The sequence below is a fragment of the Arachis ipaensis genome, chromosome B8 (genome assembly GCF_059453495.1).
Source record: "Arachis ipaensis isolate K30076 ecotype BB chromosome B8, ASM5945349v1, whole genome shotgun sequence".
In the NCBI taxonomy this organism is placed as follows: domain Eukaryota; kingdom Viridiplantae; phylum Streptophyta; class Magnoliopsida; order Fabales; family Fabaceae; genus Arachis; species Arachis ipaensis.
Genome location: NC_142443.1, coordinates 132,770,062 through 132,794,236, shown reverse-complemented (window position 1 = coordinate 132,794,236; position 24,175 = coordinate 132,770,062). Strand labels below are relative to the sequence as shown.

At 36.6% G+C, this 24,175-nt stretch overlaps 4 protein-coding genes and 1 pseudogene across 11 annotated transcripts; 2 read left to right on the top strand and 3 right to left on the bottom strand.

Moving 5' to 3' along the window:
* The first annotated feature begins 1,184 nt into the window (after positions 1-1,184).
* Positions 1,185-2,405, top strand: LOC148549901 (uncharacterized). The gene has a single exon (XM_088495841.1). It carries the CDS (start codon positions 1,185-1,187, stop codon positions 2,403-2,405), a length of 1,221 nt encoding a protein of 406 aa, XP_088351967.1.
* Positions 2,406-3,391: 986 nt separating this feature from the next.
* Positions 3,392-7,812, bottom strand: LOC107611493 (TMV resistance protein N-like). 7 transcript variants are annotated; one of them, XM_088496326.1, is made up of 8 exons: positions 7,680-7,812; positions 7,275-7,581; positions 6,307-7,095; positions 5,653-6,190; positions 5,150-5,261; positions 4,469-5,039; positions 3,955-4,326; positions 3,392-3,795 (listed from the first exon to the last, which is right to left on the bottom strand). In XM_088496326.1, exons 2-6 carry the CDS (start codon positions 7,524-7,526, stop codon positions 5,009-5,011), a joined length of 1,722 nt encoding a protein of 573 aa, XP_088352452.1. In that variant the 5' UTR covers positions 7,527-7,581; positions 7,680-7,812; the 3' UTR covers positions 3,392-3,795; positions 3,955-4,326; positions 4,469-5,008. The 7 variants fall into 7 exon arrangements, with proteins under 7 accessions (XP_088352452.1, XP_088352453.1, XP_088352454.1 ...); XM_088496327.1 differs by having other exon boundaries at positions 3,955-4,315; XM_088496328.1 differs by having other exon boundaries at positions 3,955-4,612; positions 4,745-5,039.
* Positions 7,813-8,860: 1,048 nt separating this feature from the next.
* On the top strand, positions 8,861-15,087 carry LOC107611494 (TMV resistance protein N-like). 2 transcript variants are annotated; one of them, XM_021109905.2, is made up of 5 exons: positions 8,861-9,325; positions 10,546-11,644; positions 11,769-12,044; positions 12,221-13,009; positions 13,125-15,087. In XM_021109905.2, the coding sequence occupies exons 1-5, from the start codon at positions 8,865-8,867 to the stop codon at positions 14,964-14,966; spliced, it is 4,467 nt and encodes a 1,488-aa protein (XP_020965564.1). In that variant the 5' UTR covers positions 8,861-8,864; the 3' UTR covers positions 14,967-15,087. The 2 variants fall into 2 exon arrangements, with proteins under 2 accessions (XP_020965564.1, XP_020965566.1); XM_021109907.2 differs by lacking the exon at positions 8,861-9,325 and adding an exon at positions 9,807-10,311.
* Positions 15,088-17,335: 2,248 nt separating this feature from the next.
* LOC107611495 (uncharacterized) lies at positions 17,336-19,701 on the bottom strand. The gene is made up of 5 exons (XM_088495840.1): positions 19,633-19,701; positions 19,475-19,532; positions 18,276-19,165; positions 17,557-18,148; positions 17,336-17,472 (listed from the first exon to the last, which is right to left on the bottom strand). The coding sequence occupies exons 1-5, from the start codon at positions 19,699-19,701 to the stop codon at positions 17,336-17,338; spliced, it is 1,746 nt and encodes a 581-aa protein (XP_088351966.1).
* Positions 19,702-21,128: 1,427 nt separating this feature from the next.
* LOC148549900 (uncharacterized) lies at positions 21,129-23,729 on the bottom strand (annotated as a pseudogene).
* Between the last annotated feature and the right edge of the window lie 446 nt (positions 23,730-24,175).

Here is a 24,175-nt window from a genome sequence, read left to right as displayed (position 1 = left end):
CCTTATCAAAAAATAATTATTTTTGCCCTCATTATTATAGTTTTTTGGATTTGATGGTAACTATTATTATCGTCTCAAAAAATACATAGATACACCAAAATAAGCTATATTTAACAAAAAAATTTTTAATTATAAATTATAAATTAAAAAAAAACTATTTACCAAAAATAAAATACGACTTATTCCTGTGTACTCTAAAGATCAGAATAATTAATTGAGCGATTATTTAAAAGATTTTTCAAAAATATAAAATTAATTTAAGATTCAAATATCTAATTTAAAAATATTTTTTGTTTATCAATTCTTTAGAGGATCTTAAATGTAGACCAAAATCCTTATACAAGTATACAGTAAAGAAAAAAAATATCAGACTTTTGTAAAATAATTCTTTTGAGTTACCTATTATCACTGTTGATTATATCAATATTGTATAATTAACATTGTTTATAAACAATCTGATTAACTATGGTGTTCTAGATAATTAGAACACTTTTCAGTTTTTCATTTTCCTTTTTAAACATAACATCTTTCTTTTAAGTTTTTTATTTTTTTATTTTTTTATATATCTTTCTCTAACTGATTTCTACATGATCAATTTTGGTCAAATCTTTTTAAGATAAAATTATAAAATTTAAAATTCAAGTAAAGATATCATTATGACTTGTTCTTAATTAATTTAAATCAAATTTCATCTTAATAGAACAATTAAATGAAAAAAAGGTGCCAATCCTAATTAAAAGAACAATTAGACGAAAGATTTATGTTTTCCAAACAAATTCTTATTTTCTGATTTTTTTTTATATATCTTTCTCTAACAAATTCTTATGTGATCAGTTTGGTCAAATCTTTTCAAGATAAAATTATAAAATTTAAAATTCAACTAAAGATATCATTATAGACTTGATTCTAATTAATTTAAATCAAATTTCAATTAGATATGATATGATATCATTGGATTTTAAATCACTCAGAACATAATTAAAGATATCATTATAGACTTGATTCTAATTAATTTAAATCAAATTTCAATTAGATATGATATGATATGATTAAATTTAAATCAATCAGAACATAATTAAATCGGTAGTTCGCTTCCCTTAAATAAAGTTCCACTCCTCTTTCCCTTCTTGAATATTTTCATTCTTGGCTTTCAAACAAGTAAGTCATCGTTGATCTTGATCACAATGACTACAATGTCTAATGATGAGTTATTAGAGATATTGTCTTGGTTACCTGCAAAAGCAATCCACAAACTCAAATCTTCTTCAAAACTCTTTTCAGAGCTTCCAGAAACTCCATACTTTATAGCAAAACAAACAGAAAACTCATTGAAGAAAGATCGTCCTTCATGCTTCTTCATTAAAAAAGATGACATTCTGAATCACAACGAGCACGTCGAGTTGCATCCTTTGCCGGGAGAGGAACTTTCCTCCAGCGTCCCTGAAAACATGCTAGGATTCATCGCGCGCTCGCGGCTCAAGATTCTAAGCTCAAGCAACGGTTTACTCCTCTGTTTTCATGGAACAGAATTATTTATCATCAATCCAGCAACTTGTTCCCTTTTAGACATTTCCCTCCCCAACCACTTGCAGCAGCGAAGGAATCTTCCTAGTGTCTCCATGACACTGGAATGCGACTCTAATGATTACATGTTGATTCTTTTTGACAGTGAAGAGTGGAGTTCACATTTTGATTGCCATGTTTATAGTCATAAACAAGGTGCTTGGAGGTTAAGGAAGAACCGTTTCTTTGCTGGATCTAGGAATTTGAAATTTGATAAGCCTGTGATTTGCAATGGCGCCATTCACTTCATCTCGGATTGCTTCCGTTATCTTACTGAAGATAGCACTTATTTTAGGCCTTATATCATGTCTTATGAAATCAAGAACGGCGATGATGAAGATGAAAGCATTGAAACCAAGTTTTTAAGGGTTCCTAAAGAAGCAAGAAGGGGTTCTCATGATAACAGTTGCCATATGAATATTTTCAAATGGGGAGAAGTTGCTGGCGATCAAACTATTTGCTTAGTTAGATTGAGAAAGCGTGTGTTTACGGTTTGGATTCTAACAAACTATGAATCGAGTTCGTGGAGAAGGATCATGAAGGTGAGAGTGAAAGGAATGGGTTTAGTGGAACAGAACCCTTTGATCACAGGCTTTACCGTTTTGAATGGTGATCTTGTTTTTGCTACGGAAAAGAAGGTCTACACATATGGTTTAACTAGTGAGAAATATATGGTGCTCTCGGAAATTTGTGACCATGGGTGTGAATCTAGATTTGTTCGTTTTGTTCCTTATTCAGATACTCTTTGTCCATGTGGAATTGGTGCCAAAAGTTTGCGTCCTTATCTTCAATTAAGGAAACATGACCAAGCCGAAAAAGTTAGAATTAGACCCGTTAAATGACTTAATTAAGTTTACGTAATTAGAGGATGAATAAGACTCTGAATTTTATTTAATATCAAATATATTTAGATTCTGAATTTTTTTTGTTTGCTGTGGTTGAATTTAGTCCCATTGTATGATTAACAATTTTAATTTTTATAATAATAATAATTTTCTCTTATTATATAATTTTCTCCATGAGAATTTTTTACAAATAGTTTTACTATTCCAATTGCTTGATTAACATCTCTTTCTCAAGTATGCTTGCATCAGTAAATTAAATTATTATAACGAAACTTTTGAGAAGCAAGTGTTAGTATAGTGTTTAAAACTTTAACTGTAAGATCAAGTCAGCACTAAATAGTTGCATAATACTTTTCTATGTTACACGCTGTAAAGGATAGGCGAATACGATTTATATATATATAGAAAATGTTGCAAAATTTGATATAACCATAATTCTGTGCTATTTCATTTTTAATGTGCCATTTTTGTTCAATTAGATTCAATACAATCTAAAGATACGTTATGCTCCTAACTCCTACCGCAAGAGTACCTTTCTTCTTTTCTTTCTTTCTTTTTTCTTTTTTCCTGCTTCATTGGATTTCCAATTTGATCCTGGAAAAGTGAAGGAGGCAAAAGGTTTTGGTATAATCAAAGTTTTTTGTGTTGACGTTATTTATTATTTGAAATTTTCTATAATGCCTCCTACTTTTTCCTTGTCTCCATCTAATATACTCTTCTCTGTCTGAAACGCAGAGTTTAATATTGCAAGAATTCATAGATATGGTAATGCAAGCATTCAATGAAACCTAGTGCAAAGATGTAGTGGTTTCAAGCACCTTGTGAGTGCTTGGAACAGCACACACTTCATCCATTTTAGATGGGTAATTGCAGTAGAATTTCTCATCTCTAGTTTAAAAAGTTATAGCATGCAAATTTCAGTTCCCACGCTGTAGTGAAAAACTTAAATTGATTAAATATATGTATATAAACACAATTCTAGCTCCATTGGTTTAGTTGATGCTTTCATCTTTTTCATGAAACAAATGTTCTCTTTTCCAATTTGTCAGCATTAACACAAGTGTCACATTATGATTCTTATGGCAAAACTTGTCAACTTTTGTTCTATACAGGTTTCTCATTATCCAGAAGCTGAAATTCAATATGGCTTTTTTCTCTGGAATTGCTGAATCTATGACTGGGGCCCTTCATTCAGGTTTCATGATGAACCATCTCTGGTTTCCACTTTGGGTTCTTCTCTGCATTTGGCTTGGCTGCTCTCCACTGAAAGCCACTTGTATAGAGCTTTTCATTTGCTGCCTAACTTGATGGAGCTTTGTAGAATTTGAAAAGCTAGTTAGCTTTATGGGTCGTAAACAAGATAACTAATAGCAGCTGATGGTAACACCTGAAACTCATAAACAATGAATATCAAAAGACAAGAATGAAAAAAGCTTGACACACATGGGCTAAGATTCAAAACTCAACTTTCAAGACCAAGGTTAACAATTCAATTTTCCTAATTACTAATTCAATTAAATTTAATGTGCACCATAAGAGATTATACCTGCAATAAGCTGGGAATTAATCCAGCATAAAGTGCAGGAACACCTCCTTGTTCAACAATCTTGACACAAGTTGCCATCAGCTTCAACCTTGTTTCCCGAACTTGCATTTGAAGCTGTCTCCTCACAACTTCAAAGGGGTATGTAGCAGCTTCGGAACAACATCCAGCAATAGCACCATACAACAAAGTTATAATAGTACTCAATTCAAGTTGTTCCAAAGCGTTCATAGGCATAAAAATTTATAGCCTTAAAGGGTGCTGTCCGAAGAATATTTACAAAGTTTCCTTTCCAAAAACCTTTCAGCCCTTGAGAAGCCGCAATTGTACTCCAGCTTAAGCCTCTCAAGAGGTGCAACACAAACTGTGTATGATCTTCAAATCAAAATCATAATGCACAGGCAAAGAGAAACAGCAATTGGAAATGTAGCTTTTAATCTTGTCAAACCAAAATTCGAAAAGGAAAAATATTAATAGTAAAATGCATGATAGCTTTCTTAGTGCAATCAAAACCTACCCTTCTTCTAAGATGAGATTGAGAAGGACATGTGCGCGTGTCTTCTTGTTAGGCAATTGAAATGAAATGAAACACTCCACTTTATGTCTTGCAGGTTGGTGGAACATGGTATCATGCTGCTTCGATTGATTATCTCAATAAACACTGTTGTTCTTAAAATTTTAATACAACTCACAGTAGGAAATTTTATCTCAAAAAACATTTATAAGTTGTGAATTTAATCACACGCATATCACTGTACTAAGGAAAGGCCTTGTTTATTATCTGTATTCTTACATCGAGGGACTAATTGTAGCAATTGTGCCCCTCATCAAGTGAACGGAAGGTTTCCTCGACCAACATTTTTCCATTAAAGTAGTCATCAAGTAAATAACCTTTCTAGCATGCTGATCTGCCTGTGAATTGATGAGATATATTCTGTATTCTATGTAAGAGCAAGAAAGAATAATGCCAGGAAATATGGGGATAACTAGCAGGACTCATTAATTTTCACCTTCATGTTGAAGCCTGCTTTTGCACTGCTTTCTATAAACATCACTTCTAACTCTCTCCTTCCTCTATAGAAACTTGCCTGCAGGTTAAGTATCAAAATTGCCTTATAAGATTTCTTACGGAAAAATCACATAGTTTTTTTTTTTTTAATAAAAATCAAAACACCAAATTTAACAACTCATTGCTCACCTCTTATCAACAAGATCAGTTTTGTTTCCAACCAAGACAATAATAACATCAGTGCCGCGTTCTTGGCGAACCTCCTCAACCCACTTGGTAGTGTTCAAAAATGGTTGCCTGTCTGCATCAGAACAGGTTGGGAAAGTATTCAAATAATTATATATTGCTCTTCAATTATCTAAGAAAAAAAATTAATTTTTTGATTAAAAAAATTCAATTTAAAAAAAAAAGTGTTAGTATAAGTGTTTAAGTGTTTAACACTGTAACTATAAGATCAAGTCAGCACTAACCAATAGTTGCATAATACTTTTCTATGTTAGCAGCTTAAGAAGAATACTAGACACCCAACTATTCCTAACCAAATCTATCAAATTTTCATTTCGTGTTGTTCCATACAAATAAATTGAGAACCAAGATCTATGGCTGATAGCGACCTAATCAACACATACATCATGCATGTATGTTATGTATTTAACATCGCAAATCACATCCACAATGCCATTAGTACCCACCCTTCTTTGCCTTAATAATAATCGCATTATTATTAGAATTGAGGTCGGGACAATGCTTGAAATAAATATCATCCATGTTTGTCTCTCCCTTGTAAATATAAACTCCCCAATGATTCAATGTTAAGGTTGATTCACATACAACATGAATGGCTTTCCAATCATCTCCAATATATGCATCAAGATCATGCCACTCTTCGTCGCTGAACAAAGTTCGAAGATCGAAAAGTAACACATGATCTTCCCCAACATTGAAATATTTGGACTCTTTTGGAAATATTTGTTGGCCTACTATAAACAGGTTGAGACCAACAGTGTAGGATTTGGACGAAGCAAATTGAGGCCAGAATTCTAGATACTTGGTCAATGTCTCATCAATATCACTGCCAGTGGCTCCTCCAAAAATGAATGCTAAAGCAACAACAGGGAACTTTCGCCTAGCCCAAAAGATTGGAATATCTTCGCTGCAATTGTAGTCAAGCCAATTGGGAATCTCCTTTTTTGGCATCACAACTTCAATTCTTTTAGTCTCTTGTAAAATCTGCCAATCAGATAAAATTAATTGTAAAATGAATTTCAGCTATTAAAAGGAAAAAAGAAAAAGAATTCTATTGACTCCTCTAGTCATTGAATCTTCCATATATGGTTGTAAGATACCTTGGACCACGGCACGGTTGAGGACTGTGGAGTTAAGGATAGGCAATATCTTGCATCTACTTTTTGAATGCTTGATGGAAGTTCTGGAATTAGCATAAGATTCTTGCAATAACTCACATCAAGACTTTTTAAGTGCAAATATCCTTCAATGCATTTTAGGAGGGAAAAAAGACAATTGTTTGATACATTGATGCCTTCCAACTTTTGGAGAACTTGAAGAATTGGATGAAGATCTTCATCTGATAGATTAGCACCACTGAAATTCAATCTCCTTATATTTGGACTGCTGTGTCCTTTAAACCTTTTAAATGATTTTCCAAGCAGAGAACATCCGTCTATTGTCAATGTGAAAAGTTTTGGCAACATCAAGAAGCTACTTGGTAGATACTGTAGTCTTTTGGATCTAGAGATATCTATATGCTCAAGCCCTGTAAGATTACCAATGGAATTTGGGAACTCCTCGATTGAAGAATTTGCCAAGTTAATCTTTAATGGTTTGTCCATCTCTTGCATGATTTCTGGGAAGCTTTGGAGGCTTTTACAAAAGTAAAACGAAAGCACTTCGAGAGAAGGCAAATACATTTCTGGTACGAAATGTTTGAGCTTACTGCATTCAGAAGCACTCAAATACACAAGGTTTGGCATAAATCCAATGGATTCATCAAATCCTACCAGATTATTGCATTTGTCAAGTGTGAGGACTCTTAGGCTTTTAGCTCCAGACATGTTGGGAACTTGAGTAACGGATTGACTTTGAGAGAGATTGATAAATGTCAAATCCTCAAATACCTGCAAAACGGAGATGTATAAATTGTTCATCAGCATGTTCAATTATATTATTGTTAAGTTTTATAAATACAATTTGAAGCCATTAAAAATTAATATAAGATATTGTGAAAGTTTATTTACTTAAGTATACCCTTAAATGACTAATTCAGAAATAAAGAGGGAAGGAGAGAAGTGTGCACCTGAAATGGCCTTTCCAATTTAAGAGCACTATGTGGTAGCTTGAGGTCAACAATTCTGTGGGGTTGAAAATCTAGTGGGAATGACTCTGATGGATACCCTTTCCACTCTAGTACTCGTAAACTATTTGGAAGATGACTTGGTCCTGTTGAAAATTCTGTATTCTGAACAATTAGAATTCTGAGGTTCTCCATCTTGTTAAAAGCAGTATTCTTCCAATATTTTACTTCTTCAAGGGTAGAAGGGTGAAGCATTATTCCTTCAATTGAGCTACTTCCCGATAAAACACAAGCACAGGATCAACACTTCCTAGATTGCCATTGTTAAAAAGATAACAACAAATTAAGTCTTTTAAGGTAAATTTATTTCTCTAAAAAAATTAGAGTAATTGAGAGGAGACTTCTTACTGTGTCATCTTTGAGTACTTGAAGAATGTCCTTGGGAGACCATAATCTGCTACGTTCACCCGGGTTTGTTGGCGACTCGCTCATTACAATCTCCTTGCCCATGTCTTGCACTAGATCATGCATTTCCAAGCAGCCATTTTGATTTACAGTGACAAGACATTTACTAATGAACACTCGAAGAACTGGATAGAAGTCGCAAGCTTTCAATACCCTTTTAACATACTCCCATTTCTCTCCTTTGAAGAAACAAGCAATGTCCAAGTAAGTTTCTGGTCAAGTTCATACAAGCTAACGTAACTTCTTTCAAGTGCTCCTTGAATACTTGGATCAATTCTATACTTCCAGTTCCTCTTCCCAACTATCCACACTTGTAAAACCCCCTAAATGGGAGCCTATTACTTCTAAAGCAAGTGGAAAGCCCTTTGCATAACTTATTGCATTTCTTGAAACATTTTCAAAGTTCTCTGCAGGCTCCTTGCTGTTGAAAGCATGCCAACAAAAGAGTTCCAAGGAATCATCATCATTTAGCTCCTCCATCTTGTATTTCTTGGTGACAACATCACCCATCACATGCTTGTCTACCACATCAGTATCCCTTCTTGTTATAATGATTCTGCTGCCTGAACCAAACCAATCATCCCTCCAGCCAGTGATTCAGTTGTGTTTTTTTAAAATTTTTGGAAACTGATTTGGGTAATTACTCAAAAATTAAATAATAACAATAAACCACAAATAAAATACTCACCTGTGTATTTAGTGGAGTGGTTGAGTGTAAATGTAATACACTAATTCTAGGAGATCAGAATCGGAAGAAGAAGAAATGAGGAAGATGGGTTCGGTAGGTTCACTCTTGGGGGGGACTGCCATGTGTCGTCCATGCACGACAAAACGGCGACGCCGTTTTCCTGCCGTCAGTAACCACTCCCTTAACGGCGTTAAACTCGTTCGCTGTCTCATCTTGGTGAGACTACAAATCCAATATTTTAAAAAAAAAAGTTCGTTACTTTCCCAGTTAAGTCAACATTTTAAATAATTTGTTGGTGTGAATCCAATTTAGCTCCTTTGATTTGGCTCATTGCCTCAGATACATTCCAATACCAAATAATAATAAGCAAACATTTGCAATTGCAAAACCTAATAACATTTTCTTCCTCAAACTCAGTACCAAACTACTGTGAATTTGTGATGGCAAATGATGATGTATTTCTGAGTTTTAGAGGAGGAACACGCTACCGATTCACGGATCATCTCTATCATGCTTTGCGGCGAAATGGAATCGACACGTTCAGAGATAACGAGAATCTGAGGGTAGGGGATGAACTGAGACCTGTTCTTATGAACGCAATCGAGAATTGCAAAATGGCAATAGTGGTGCTGTGCGAGAACTACGCATCTTCGACGTGGTGCCTTGATGAGTTGGTCAAGATCGTTGACTGTCACGAAAAGCAAGGGAAGCAGGTTCTGCCAATTATTTACAGAATGAAACCTTCAGATGTGTGGGAACAGAAGGGTTCCTATGAAACAGCCATGGCTAAACATGAGGATAGATATGGAAAAGACTCTGAGAAGGTCAAAGCATGGCGATTAGCTTTGTCCAAAGTAGACACGCTAAAGCTAATAAAATGGCTGCATTGCACGGAGATCACGTAAGTCGATTACATTCATTTCTTGCCTTCTTTTGTTTTCTTTTACAGAACCACGCACTGTTGATATACTTGTTCTACCTAATTTTAATTTTTCAACAGAATCATATATGTTTCAAGTAAGTAGATTGGATTCTAGTTTAAATGTGTTGTCAATTCTTTTATACTGACATCTAACTTGAGGTTGTTGCATATAGATAATAATAGTATTTTTATTATTTAACTATTTTTTTCTGTACATTAGTATATGATTGGATATATTTAGTGTAAAATAGTTCTATAAAACAGTATATATATGAAAATTAACATTTTTGTACTTTTAATTTTACTGTAGATGAATTTCTTACTCAGAACTTTTTCATTAGTTATAAAGATGTATGAGTTATCTTGTTATAAAAGTAGTTCTATAATTAAGAGTTGAAGACACATGTTAGAGTAGTTTAGTTGGATAACCGTTAACTTAATATAGTTAGAAAGTTGTTAATGATGAGTTAGGAAGTAGTTAGAGTTAATCAGGGTTAAGAGTAATTTTCAGCTCATGTATAACTATTGTAATCTGTAATGAGTATCAGTTTGAGATTCTCCTTTATTCTTCAGCAAGTAATCTTCAATCACATGAGCTATTTTTCTGTCTCTCGTCTCATACAATCTCTGTCTGCATCTTCTTTGCAACCTCCTCAAAGCCCGAGGTTTTCACATGGTGCGATGAGAGTGGAAATTGTATCAGTAATGAGAATCTGAGTGGGCTAAGTAGAAAGAATAGATTGTTGCTGAAGGTTCCCAGTTCAGCCCAACTATGGCGAATGAGGAACAATTGTAGGATCCAGGATCACATAGAGAACATCTTTACTCCAATTGACATCGAGAATCTTGCGAAACTTTTGAACCAGCTCTCGAATTTTCTGAACTTACAGAATAGGATGAATCAATCTTCTGCAGGCAATCTTACTGTGAATTTAGACGCAAATAATCCCATTACCTGCATCCAGGTGAGAATCCTGAAGTTTCGATAGTAAATGTAACTTCGAACCCTTCCAATTATCATTGTTGGGCCAAAACAATGAGGCCCTTAGGTCAAAGAATAAACTGCAATTCTTTGATGGAACCCTCCCTGAACATGAAGAAACTGATGTTAATTTTTTAATAGAAAAGTGTATGCTATATATAAAGTTGGTTCATATAACATTCGTAATTAAAGTAAGAAAAACATCATGTTTGTGCAGGTATGAACCGGAGTTTATCAAGAATATTGTTAGAGACACCGCTGACAGATTACCGTTGCCTGAACCAACCCAGCATGTAGTTGGACTCGATACTTGCTGTGAACAAGTAAAATCAGTACTAAATATTGAGTCTAATGAAAATATTTGCATGTTGGGAATTTATGGACCTGGTGGAATAGGCAAAACCACATTGGCCAGATGTCTATTCGACAAGATCAAGCGGCAGTTTGAAGCTTCATGTTTTCTCGGTAATGTCAGAGAAAAATCTGAAAGTCGCGGAAGCTTGGAAAGTCTGCAAAAGACAGTTTTATATGACATGGGTGAGGAGACAATAACTGACCTTGGCAGTGAATTTAAGGGAGGATATGAAATCAAACGGAGGCTTCGCCACAAAAGAGTACTTCTAGTTCTTGATGATGTTAATTCAATAACACAATTGGAATCACTGGCTGGAGGGCATGATTGGTTTGGTTCAGGCAGCAGAATCATTATAACAACAAGGGATACTGATGTGGTAGACAAGCATGTGATGGGTGATGTTGTCACCAAGAAATACAAGATGGAGGAGCTAAATGATGATGATTCCTTGGAACTCTTTTCTTGGCATGCTTTCAACAGGAAGGAGCCTGCAGAGAACTTTAAAAATGTTTCAAGGAATGCAATAAGTTATGCAAAGGGCTTTCCGCTGGCTTTAGAAGTAATAGGCTCCCACTTAGGGGGTTTTACAAGTGTGGATAGCTGGGAAGAGGAACTGCACAAGTATAGAATTGATCCAAGTATTCAAGGAGTACTTGAAATAAGCTACAATAGCTTGTATGAACTTGATCAGAAAACTTTCTTGGACATTGCTTGTTTCTTCAAAGGAGAGAAATGGGATTATGTTAAAAGGGTACTGAAAGCTTGTGACTTCTATCCAATTGTTCGAGTGTTCATTAGTAAATGTTTAATCACTGTAAATCAGAGTGGTTGCTTGGATATGCATGATCTAGTACAAGACATGGGCAAAGAGATTGTAATGAATGAGTCGCCAACAAACCCGGGTGAACGCAGCAGATTATGGTCTCATAAAGACATTCTTCAAGTACTCAAAGATGACACAGTAAGAAGTTTCATCACTACTGTATTTTTTTAGAGAAATAAGTTTACTTTAAAAGACTTAATTTGTTATGTTTTAACTGTGGCAATCTAGTACTAAGTCTTGATCCTTTGCTTGTGTGTTATAGGGAAGTAGCTCAATTGAAGGAATAATGCTTCACCCTTCTACACTTGAAGAAGTAAATTATTGGATTAATACTGCCTTTGACAAGATGGAGAAACTCAGAATTCTAATTGTTCGGAATACAGTATTTTCAACAGCACCAAGTCATCTTCCAAATAGTTTACGACTACTAGAGTGGAAAGGGTATCCATCAGAGTCATTCCCACTAGATTTTCATCCCCACAGAATTGTTGATCTCAAGCTACCTCACAGTGCTCTTAAATTGGAAAGGCTATTTCAGGTGCACACTTCTCTCCTTCCCTCTATTTCTGAATTAGTCATTTAAGGGTACACTAAGTAAATAAACTTTCACAATATCTTATATTAATTTTTAATGGCTTCAAATTGTATTTATAAAACTTAATAATACATTAATTGAACATGGTGATGAACAATTTATGCATCTCCGTTTTGCAGGTATTTGAGGATTTGACATTTATCAACCTCTCCCAATGTCAATCCGTTACACACGTCCCGGATATGTCTGGAGCTAAAAGCCTGAGAGTCCTCACACTTGACAAATGCAATAAACTGGTAGGATTTGATGAATCCATTGGATTTATGCCAAACCTTGTGTATTTGAGTGCTTCGGAATGCAGTAAGCTCAAACATTTTGTACCAGAAATGTATTTGCCGTCTCTCGAAGTGCTTTCATTTTACTTTTGTAAAAGCCTCCAAAGCTTCCCAGAAATCATGCAAGAGATGGACAAACCATTAAAGATTAACTTGGTAAATTCTGCAATCGAGGAGTTCCCAAATTCCATTGGTAATCTTACAGGGCTCGAGCATATAGACATCTCTAAATCCAAAAGACTCCAGTACCTACCAGGTAGCTTCTTGATGTTGCCAAAACTTTTCACATTGACAATAGATGGATGTTCTCTGCTTGGAAGATCATTTAAAAGGTTCAAAGGACACAGCAGTCCAAATATAAGGAGACTGAGTTTCAGTGGTGCTAATCTTTCAGATGAAGATCTTCATCCAATTCTTCATATTCATCAGAAGTTGGAAGGCATCAATGTATCAAATAATTGTTTTTCATCCCTCCCAAAATGCATTGAAGGATTTTTGCACTTGAAAATTCTTGACGTGAGTTATTGTAATAATCTTATGATAATTCCAGAACTTCCATCAAGCATTCAAAAAGTAGATGCAAGATATTGCCTATCCTTAACTCCACAGTCCTCAACCATGCCATTGTCCAAGGTATCATACGTGCATATATGGAAGATTTGATGACTAGAGGAGTCAATAGAATTCTTTTTCTTTTCCCTTTTGATAGCTGGAATTCATTTTACAATTAATTTTATCTGATTGGCAGATTTTACAAGAGACTAAAAGAATTGAAGTTGTGATGCCAAAAAAGGAGATTCCCAATTGGCTTGACTACAATTGCAGCAAAGATATTCCTCTGTTTTGGGCTCGGCGAAAGTTTCCTGTTGTTGCTTTAGCATTCATGTTTGGGAGAGCCACTGGCAGTGATATTGATGAGACATTGATGAAGGCTCTAGACTTCTGGCCTCAAATTGCTTCATCCAAATCCTACACTGTTGGTCTCAACTTGTTTATAGAAGGCCAACAAATATTTCCGGAGAAGTCCAAATATTTCAATGTTGGGGAAGATCATGTGTTACTTTTTGATCTTCGAACTTTGTTCAGTGACAAAGAGTGGCATGATCTTGATTCATATATTGGAGATGATTGGAAAGCCATTCATGTTGTATGTGAATCAACCTTAACTCTGAATCATTGGGGAGTTTATGTTTACAAGGGAGAGACAAACATGGATGATATTTATTTCAAGCATCTTCCCAACCACAAATTGTCAAGCGAGTTAGTTCTAGAAAGAAGTCCGCAACAAACTCGGCAAAGAATTGGACAAGTGATAGATAATTTGAATCCAACAGAAACATTTGACAATGAGCATTTGTCTCTTGTTGATCTAGAAGAAGATAGAATGAGCTTTACAAAGGCATTGGTGAGGTCGTACAAGATGGCCAAGGCTAACGAAGCTTCTTCGTCTTCTAACTATGGGGCAAGTTTGAAGAAAGAATCAGAAGAATCTAATTGGGACGTGTTGCGGTTAATAGAGTTGATGAAGGAGAATGTGCCAAAAGATATTGCTGATTCAAACCCTGGTCAAATACAAGCTGTACAAGAATTCGCAGAAGAGTTTTTTAAGGCACGTGCACAATTTATGATGGAGAAAGACTGCGACATGTTGAATATTGGTATGATGATTGCTTTAGAGGAATACCATATTTTTGGACCTCCAACTCGTCGTTATTGGGGAAGAATAGATTTAAAACATGCAGATGATCCAACATTCAAAGCAGTGATGAGGAGGGCATTCCAAGAATCATGGAGAATTGAAGAACGCGCCAAAGCACACAATAGAAGGATGATTCCCATTCTTCTATTGAAATGCGAGATTCCATCCATATGGGGAGAATCATCGCAGAAGGAAGAATACGGTGATGATCCTGTGTTGGAAGAATTATTGAGCAAGATAGAGAAAGATGCTATGGACTGTAATAAATCATATGGTAAATTGAAGGCATCTATTACTTATACTAATGAACTACTAGCAGTTTCTGATGAATATTTGCTAGAAGCAACGTATCTCAGAGCACATGAAAATATGGAAAATGAAGTCATGTCAGAATGGGGAAGGTTAGAATTGGCATTATGTGACATGTTCAGATCAAGAATGCGAAGATCATTGTTTGGTTGGAGAAAGGGGCTCATGATTCCTGGAGCTAGTACTAAGAAGACCTCTTATGGGACAATTAGAGTGGCACTCGAAGATCAAGACACTCATGATAATAATCGAATGCAGCATAATAAGCTGTGGCGGATCCAGATTCCAAGGTACTTTAGAAGGTCCTTTTTTTTATTTTTTTATTTTCTTTTACGGTTTCTTTATTCTGGTTTTTTGTTTTTTGTACGGGCTTTGTCTTTCACTTTTTGTTTTACTCTTTTGGTTCTTTTGGTTCTTTTACGGTCTTTTATGTTTGTTTTTGTTTTTTTGTTTACTTTTATTATCATGGTTTTTTTTATGCATTTTCATTTAATTTTGCTCTGTCTTGTTTTATATTTTATTTTCTATTGTCTAAGGTACCTCTTTTTGGAAATTTGGTCTGTGGTACTTGGGATGGTCTAAGTAAGTTGGTGTATTTTTCGTTTACCCTGCATTACATTTGTCTAACACAATACACTTAGACATCTTGGTGTTAATTTAACTTACAAATTATTGTATATACATATATATGTTTTATCATCTGTATATTAATGTTTTTTTTTCTTATTTCGTTTGATTTAACTAAAATGACAAAATGCCATTTATAACAATGTTAATTAAAAGAAAAAGAGCTTTATGATCATTATTCTATATCTATGAGTTATCTATACATAGAGATCAAATTGTAAGATTAAAACTGACTTTGTATAACTTCTTTTTAATCCCCTTTCAATTTAATGACAGAATAAGAGAAATTTGAGTATATATTGGTCAAATAGAGGAGTAATCAGTATAATTTTGATAAATTAAATCTCCGTTGTGAGTGTAATTTATCGAGTTAATAGTCAATTTCGTCTCCGAAAGTTTTATCGATCTCCATTTTCGTTTTCGAAAGTCAAAATTAATCAAAAACGTCCTCGAAAGATACCTGTGTTGATCACGTTCGTCCTTCCGTCTTCTCGGTTGATGAGATGGCAAACGGCCGCTTACGTGGTTGTAGCATGTTGTTGCTGACAAGATAAGTTTTGTATAAGACATCAAATTAGTCCTTCGAGTTTATAAACCCTAGTCCCAAATCGAACGATAAATACATCGAGGTGATCACTTTCGGTGGCAGTAGAAGTAAGTAGGAGGCGTAATCTCTGGCTGGCTGCGTGGATGGAGAGAGGAGATGGTGGTTGTGGTGGCGGTTTGTCAAATGCATCGCAGGACAGTCATGGATCCAGTGTTTTGATGCGAAAGAGGAGGGTGAATGCTCATGATAGATCATGTTTCTGTGGGCTGAAGACTGTGATTAAGAAATCTGGAACAGCGGAGAATCCGAATAGATTATTCCATGCATGTCCAAGGTACCGGGTGAGTGATGGTAAACGAAGTTAAAGCTTTTTCATGTTGTTATATGCTGTTGGGTGTTCTCTGATTTTTTTGTTTACTCCCATCTGAAATTGTAGAAGGGCAGTCACTGCAATTATTTTAAGTGGGTTGATGATGATGAATTTGAAGCAGTGGGTGTGTGTGGTACAAAGAAAGATGCAGAAGCTGATATGGAGGTTGAAGGTGAGTATGATGAATGGAGGGTGAAGGTGGCATGGAAGCTGGGCACTTTAGAAGCTGAAGTTAGAGCTTTGAAACTGCTAATGATTTTGCTGTTTGTAGTAGTTGTGATACTTTGTTGTTTCTTATGTACTTCTAAATGAACCCAGTTATCCTCTATGAACATGTAATGATGTATTGAAATTGTTGATTTGAATGGGAGTAGTTATTTGAAGTTGGAAGCAATTCCCTATCAAATGTAGATAATTTTATAAAATTTGGCAATTAATTCTGTGTTTGCATGAATTATGTTGAGGCATAAACAAAATGAAGACAGTAAGTAATCTTAATAGTAACTTGTCATTGACGGCTAATTGTCACATTGTCTTAATAGAGAAATAGCAGAACAAAGTCATAAGGTTCTTAACTGACAGATACATTGTCCATAGACTAAATTACCACACACAAAAGCAACAAACAGAATGTTGTGTCATACACAAAATGAATCAACAACTACACATTCCTAACAAATCAAACTTTGTCATCAGTCTTCCTTGGAGCCTTGAAGCCTGGAGTAGGCACAAAGGTCATGAATTTTTCCAGCCGCTTAGCAGTTCCAGAACTTGTCCCCTTAATGGTCTCAGCAGAAACAGCCACAGATCCAGTTGCAATATGCTTAGGGGAGGACGTTAACCTTGCTTTTCTTTTTATCACTTGCAACTTAGGTGGCCTACCAATCAATTGATCCTGTATGATCCAGTACCAAATGAGTTTGTTACATGATTAGGCTACGTTCAAATTTTTTTAGGAGTTAGGAGTGATGATACTACCTGTAGGGGCTCTTGGGTTGGTGGGATGCATTCCGATTCACTGCTGTCACTCTCTGAGTCAGCCTGAGTGGGTGATGGAAGTGAAGGCATAGGTGCCTCAGCTTCTGTACCAATATCAGTATCAGTAGGGGCAGCATTTACTTCGGGTTCAGCACCTTCTGGAGCTGGGATAACAACTGCCAATTGTAGCTGCATCTGCTTGGCATGTTCCTCAGCATCCACAACCTTTTTCTTTGCGCATCTTCTTTTGTTGTGTCCAACCTCACCACAGTACATGCACTGGATTGGGTTGTATTTTCTTTTCATTTTTGTCTTTGACCCACTCGGTTGTTCTTCTTTGTCCCTTCTTTTCTTCTTTGTTAGCCTCCCAGGTTTAGGCTTCACTGGGGGTGGGACTGGTGCTGGATGTGGCGTTTTTTTCCATAGACCCTACCCCTTAACCGGATTGACATTAAAATAGTAGGTACGCTTATACGCTTCCATCTTTAACCACTCATGGCAATATTCTTCAGGTCTCTTGTCATTCTTATCTTGTATTGCCGATATTGCATGCATACACGGCATTCCTTTCAAGCCAAACAAATTGATACAGTAAACATACTATCATGAATGAAGACATTGTTAATTAAGTAAGGGAAGAAAGTTGTTACCTGTAAGTTGCCAAAACCTACAGGTGCATGTGTGCTTGCTCAGGTCAACCACCATATTCGTCGGCCAGCCATGCACTTCGTACAACTCATCTTTTTCATCACCAGACCACTGAGGAGCCCAATGGTGGGACAGCACTGTCATAGCTTCCAACCTACTTTGCTGAACATGAGGGAGAATTCCTTGGTAGTTCTGCAACTTCTTTCTGTTATCAACCATACTCTTCATGATGATTCTCCTAACTTTCTCAGCCAGGGTCAGGATAGGCTTACTCCTTTCGTGTTTGATCTTTGCATTGAATGACTCACAGGCACTGTTGCATATGTTATCCACTTTCGGAACCTCACTGAAATGCGCCTTCGTCCATGCCTCTTTTGGCCATTTATCAAGATACTGCCAAGCTTTCTCGTTGATCAACTTAACTCTCTTCATGTTTCTATCAAATTCAACTGTTGTCCTTGACCTTGCACATTTCCACACAAGATCTTTTAACTCACAACTACCCCACTGTTTCGAGAAATTGCGCCACAAATGCCACACGCAGAAGCGATGGTGAACTCTTGGAAAAACTTCCTGAACAGCAGGGATTAAACCCTGCAACAAAAGACCAAACACGAAAAGATATTAAATCATTTCAGTCCTCAACATTGAAATCATTAAATCAAACTAGTCCTTCAAAGAATATTCAGTAAATCAAATTAGTCCTTACAGAATTCATTACCTTCTGCATATATGAGATGAAGCACCATTTGTGCTCTCTGTAGTCACCTAGATCACTGTGAAGCAGTTCAAGAAACCATTGCCAGTTATCCTTGTTTTCCACACTGACAATTGCATAGACAATCACAAAGATGTGATTGTTAGCATCTTGTCCGCAAGCAGTAAGAATTTGTCCTCCGTGTAGTGTCTTCAGAAACGCTCCATCTAGTCCAATTAGAGGTCTATAACCCGCCTTAAACCCCCGCTCGCAAGCATCAAGACACACATAGAACCGATCAAATAGTGGAGGACTCTCAGGCATAAGGATCACACCAACTTGCACTCTGGATCCTGGATTGCTAGTGAGTAACTCGTTTGCATAATCCCACACCAAACCATACTGGGCTATCTCATCACCCTCTACAATTTTTCTAGCAGCTTTTAGTGCCCTGGTGATGCATGTGCTATTGAGGTACACATTACACTTTCGGACAAACCAATCATAAACCTCTCGATGCTTCATAGTTGGGTGCTTTCTAACCTTAGGTACTACCTTGCTAAGTGTCCAGGTTTGGGTTGCAGCCCTATTTTTTCTCTTACTAGGGTAGATGTGATTATCAACTAGCATTTTAATTTGCCAAGACAAGTCTTTACTGTTACAAGCACAATAAACCACCCATGGACAATCGTCTGACTTACAAACAACTCTAACCCTAACTCTATCATTCTTGGTAAATAATATATTTCTGCCCCACTGGATAGTGTAATCCCTAGTGGCTTGTATAAATTCAGCTTTTGATTTGAATGTCATACTAACCTCAAACTTCAGGTTTTCAAATTTGGTTTTTTCATTATATTGGGGATAAACAGTAGGTGTCTCCTCATCAGAGTCTAACTCCTTGCCAGAATCCTCTGATTAAAATAATAGCAATCCAGCAACAACTGCTCTGTATCAATCACCACCTAGTACACCCAGTTGGTACCAATCAACCTTTAACAAAAAAAAACATGCAACAGAGCCATCACTAAATTCAAACATCACTGACTACTGTCATAGAGCCATACAAAGTAACACAATCTCATACATGAAAATGCTAAAACAACACTAATACACCCTTCGTCACCCCAAACCCTAAATCAGACGAACATTAATACCACCACAGTAACAATACACCACATCACAGAATAAGTCAGAAATCATATTATGAGTTCAATCCTTACCTCTCAACGTCTCAATGCCTTCTTTTACTAGCAATGCTGCTCCAGTATAACATCTACTCTGCATTCAACGGCCAAAGCCTTTCCATTGTAATCGTCTAGCAGCACTAACGATCCTTGTCGCAGTGGTGCAGAGCTTCGGTCAAACGCTTAGGGCATACCTTGTCGGAGACGACACGTTTTGGAGCGAAAGACAGAGCGATGGTTGATATGAGACAGGGGTAAGGCATCGCAACGTTTCAAAACCTCTTCAAAAGATAAAACGGCGACGTTTCAACGCTATTGGCTCACTCAACCAAAACGACGTCATCCTGCTTCACTGCCACCTTGGCAGTTAACGGGCCACGTAAGCGGCCGTTTGCCATCTCATCAACCGAGAAGACGGAAGGACGAACGTGATCAACACAGATATTTTTCGAGAACGTTTTTTATTAATTTTAACTTTCGTAGACGAAAATGAAGATCGAAGACACTTTTAAAGACGAAATTGACTATTAACTCGTGACGGAAACTTAAAATATATTCTGCAGCGTGGATTCGTTAGCTAGTGGGTTCTAGCGAGATCCATCCCCTTTCTCTTATTTTTGGATTTTATAGTCCTTTTTTTCTGATAATTCATAATTGGTTAGGTTCTCGATCTCTAGAGAAAAAGTTCAATTCGCACATAATGCAAAAAGCAACAAATAATACAGTTAGATTACAGTTTATACACCTCATCTAAACACTAATTCAAAACAATTGATAGTGTATCTAGATTATTATTTTATTCTAAACAATCAAGTAAAGTTTTTGCACTACTTGTAAAATAGGAATACCATTCTGAAATAAAATAAAAAAGTTTTCCGAAACAATTAAAACTTTTTTTTTGGACGGGCAATTAAAACTTAAAAGCGCATTATCTATAAATATCCAACCTCATTTTTGGATGGAATCAAAACCGGCCCAAGAAAAGCCCATTTATGAAAAGTTCGATAGAATCGGAATCAGCCCAATAAGACCCCAATGTCAATTTGTCATGAAAGATCAATATTTTACTTGACCCTTTGGACTATTCTAGCTTTGTTGTGTAATTTTGGACTCTTTCTTAATATTTGTGTCCCAAAACAGAAGATATTTTTGAGACTGACAGTTTGACGCAACATTTAATATTTTTATGTTTTATAAACGACAGAAATACAAAATTTAATATTTTTATGTTTTATATTCTATTTAGTGATAAAATAAAATAAATTATAAAAATTTAATTTATTTTTTTATTTAAAAAATTTGAGAAAAAAATATAAGAGTAAAAGACATTTTTGTTTCTGATCTTTTTTTCGTGGACATTTTCGTCCTCAAGAAACGGAAAATACATTCAAGTCCCTCGCCTCCGAAAAACGTGGACATTTCAATCCTTCCGTCGAATTCAGGCGTTTGGATGGGACGGAAAAGTCTGACCTGATAGAGGTAGCACTGACATGGCCGTTACGGAGGCCACATGGCAGGGAGCATTTTGAAACAGGACATATAAGTCCGTGGAGACAAAAACGACGCCGTTTTTGTAACCTCCCCCAATCTTTTAAATTTCTCTACCCTTTTCTTCTTCCTTCGTCATTTTTCCCTTCTATTCTTCTTCCTCGGCCCCTGCCTCCATCACCACCGCACAGTCGCGCCTCCGTCAGCCACCATCAACGCCGGCGACCTCCTCCTTCTTCTCTTTTGACAACCACTTGTTGATGTCCAAATACTTGATCTGTTGACAACCACTTGCAAGATCCATAGTTGGTAATATTTGTGCACCTTTGCAATCCCAGTTTTTCCAGATTATGACAGTTTTTGGAGAGAGCTTCTAATATACCATCCATAACGAATCTGCAACCAGCGAGATGCAATACCCGTAAGTCGCTACAGCCTTTAGCGACAGCAGATAGTCCCTTGTCAGTCAGCTTTCTGCAGTAGGATACATCCAATGACTGCAACAAGGAAAGACCTTCGCCAATGGCTTTCATTCCAACATCTGAAATTCCTGTGCACATTAAACCAAACAAAAAATTCCATGTCAATCTTATTGAAAGTTTCACTCCCCATCAGAAGAAAAGCAACATCCCAAAGGTGGTAGATAACCTTAAATCATCACTCAATTTGACTATCATGATAACAGCATTCAAAATTTTTCATTTTCAAATTGCATAATAGAAACAACAACAGAACTCAGAAGCACAATCATTCCAAGTGATGAGTTCAAAACTACTTCATATAACCAGTTTCAAAAGCAAAAATCAAGAAAAAGCAATAGCAGTAAACAAATCCAGCATCTTAGGGGGGGGGGAACTGAAATTTAAAGCTCAATATTTGAAAAAAGAAAACGTGAAGAAAAAATTGGCGATGACGTCGAGGTCGGAATCGGTGATGCCGGGATAGAACGACCGCGAAACGGACTGGGCAAGGTCCAATTCGAGCAAGCGCGTGAACCTATCAGCCATTATGCGAAGCATGTGTGGACCTGCACGCGCCGCAAGCTTCTTCCTTTCAGTGCTCTGCAATCGGAGCCACCTCTTACACACCAACCCGAAGATCTCCTTGTCCTTCTCGCTCTCCAGCTTCGCCAGAATCGAACGAAGCTCGTCGTCAGTGAGAGTGTCATTTATGCAGAGGTTCGAGGATCTCGATCCGGCACCGTTCAATGTTGTTGGTGTGGAGGAAAAGCCTAACCCCTCGAGATTTGAGACTAATTTTTGCAGAAGGGCGGCGGCGCGGCAGCAGTGGGTCGTCGAGAAGGTTGTCGCGGACGAACGGTGGGTGGAAGGAGGGTGAGAAGAGAGAGAGACTAATGGGAGTAAGGGAGTGAGAAAGGGAAGAAGACGCGAAAAGAGAGGAAGGAGGAGGTTGCCGGTGTTGATGGTGGCTGACGGAGGCGCCGCTGTGCGACGGTGATTGAGGCAGGCTAAAGAAGAAGAATGGAAGGGAAAAAGGACGAAGAAGAAGAAAAGGCAGAGAAATTCGAAACAGGATTGGGGGAAGTTACAAAAACAGCGTCGTTTTCATCTTCAGGGACTTATATGTCCTGTTACGAAATGCTCCATGCCACTTGGTCTCCGTTACGGCCACCTTAGCGCCACCTCTGCCAGCTCATCCTTTTCCATTCAGTGCAAACAGCTGAATTCAACGGAAGGACATAAATGTCCACGTTTTTCAAGGATCAAGGGCTTTAATGTATTTTTCATTCTTTGAGGACGAAAATGTCCGCAGAAAAAAAAGTCAGGGACGAAAATGTCCTTTACTCAAAATATAATTATAAAAATTTAAAAAATAATAAAAAAATAAATTATATTTTTCATTACTATATCTGTATTCTTTCTGTTAGAATAGACTTAAAATATATTAATTTAATATTTTAGACATAATATTTTTGTTTATGTCTCATCTATCAAACATAATTTTCTGTCTCAATATATCCTGTAAATAAACGCTGTAACACCCTAATATCCAAATCCTTATGCTCGAGTCATAAGTCAATGATAACAAGGTGGTACGACTCTCAAGGTGGATTTTTATTACATAATTATAAGTAAAATTGAAAAGAGTATTAATCAAGAAGCCTGAAAAGAGTAGAAACAAAATCGCGAAGCCGTATCACTCACGTATCAACAACTAAAAGTTCAAGCGTGAAGTCGAAAGCGATATACAGATAAAGACATTAAGGAGAATAAGAGAAGGACAGCATAGAGATATATATAACATAAGTAAATAGCCACTAGTCGCGACCCGCGAAGTTTAGGCCGGCTGGGGTACAGTATGAAAGTAGTTGATAACAGTATCTCCTAATCTCTCCCAAAAGAAACATAGGAGCCTCTATAGGTAAGTTTAGAAGAGTTCAATACATAATAAAGCATTTCAAAATAAAGGTGGAGAGATTCTAAGCAAATATAAAGTAGAGAATATAAAAATCTTTGCCATCTCTCAGATGAACCACAGCTCACTTCTGAGCACCTAGACCTGTATCTGAAAAAAATAAGAGATATATACGGAATGAGAACCCCCAACCCATGGGTTCCCAGTACGGTAAAAGTGCCAAATAAATACAATGCATTGTAATAAAAACTCACTAAACATCCTAAACTTCCTTTCACCAAATATTCATCTTATATTCTCGCTAATCCAAAAATAGGCAACTGTCATAAGGGAATGCTAAATTTGATTCATATTCCTCATGCTTCCCAACTTTCTAACTCTCCGACGATTCACAATCAGAATTATAAACGAAACCATCCCCAACCATTCTATCTCAGCAATTCTATATCGTTACCTCATATCCTCACCTGGAGCAAGTGAAATCACTTCACTGCATCTACCCAGGGAGCTCAAATTATCTCACTCTCTACTTGGAGCAAGTGAAATCACTTCACTGCGTCTACCCATGGAGCTCAATTACCTCATTCAATAATCATCATCATTATTCAATTACATCATCAACTCATCTCGTCAAGAACAACCCTCAACGTCCACCGACAGCAGCATGAGGGACCTCTCAATTGTACAAACACAAGCAATACAGGCAAGTAATACACAATTAAAGTACAAGTAGGACAAGTAGCACATAATCAGGTAACATAGCATATATGATATAGCAGTCCAAAACAAATAGGCAAACCCAAACAATTCAAACATATGCAGATAATGTATACCTGTCCTATGACTGATGAGTCTCATCTGTCAGTTATAAAG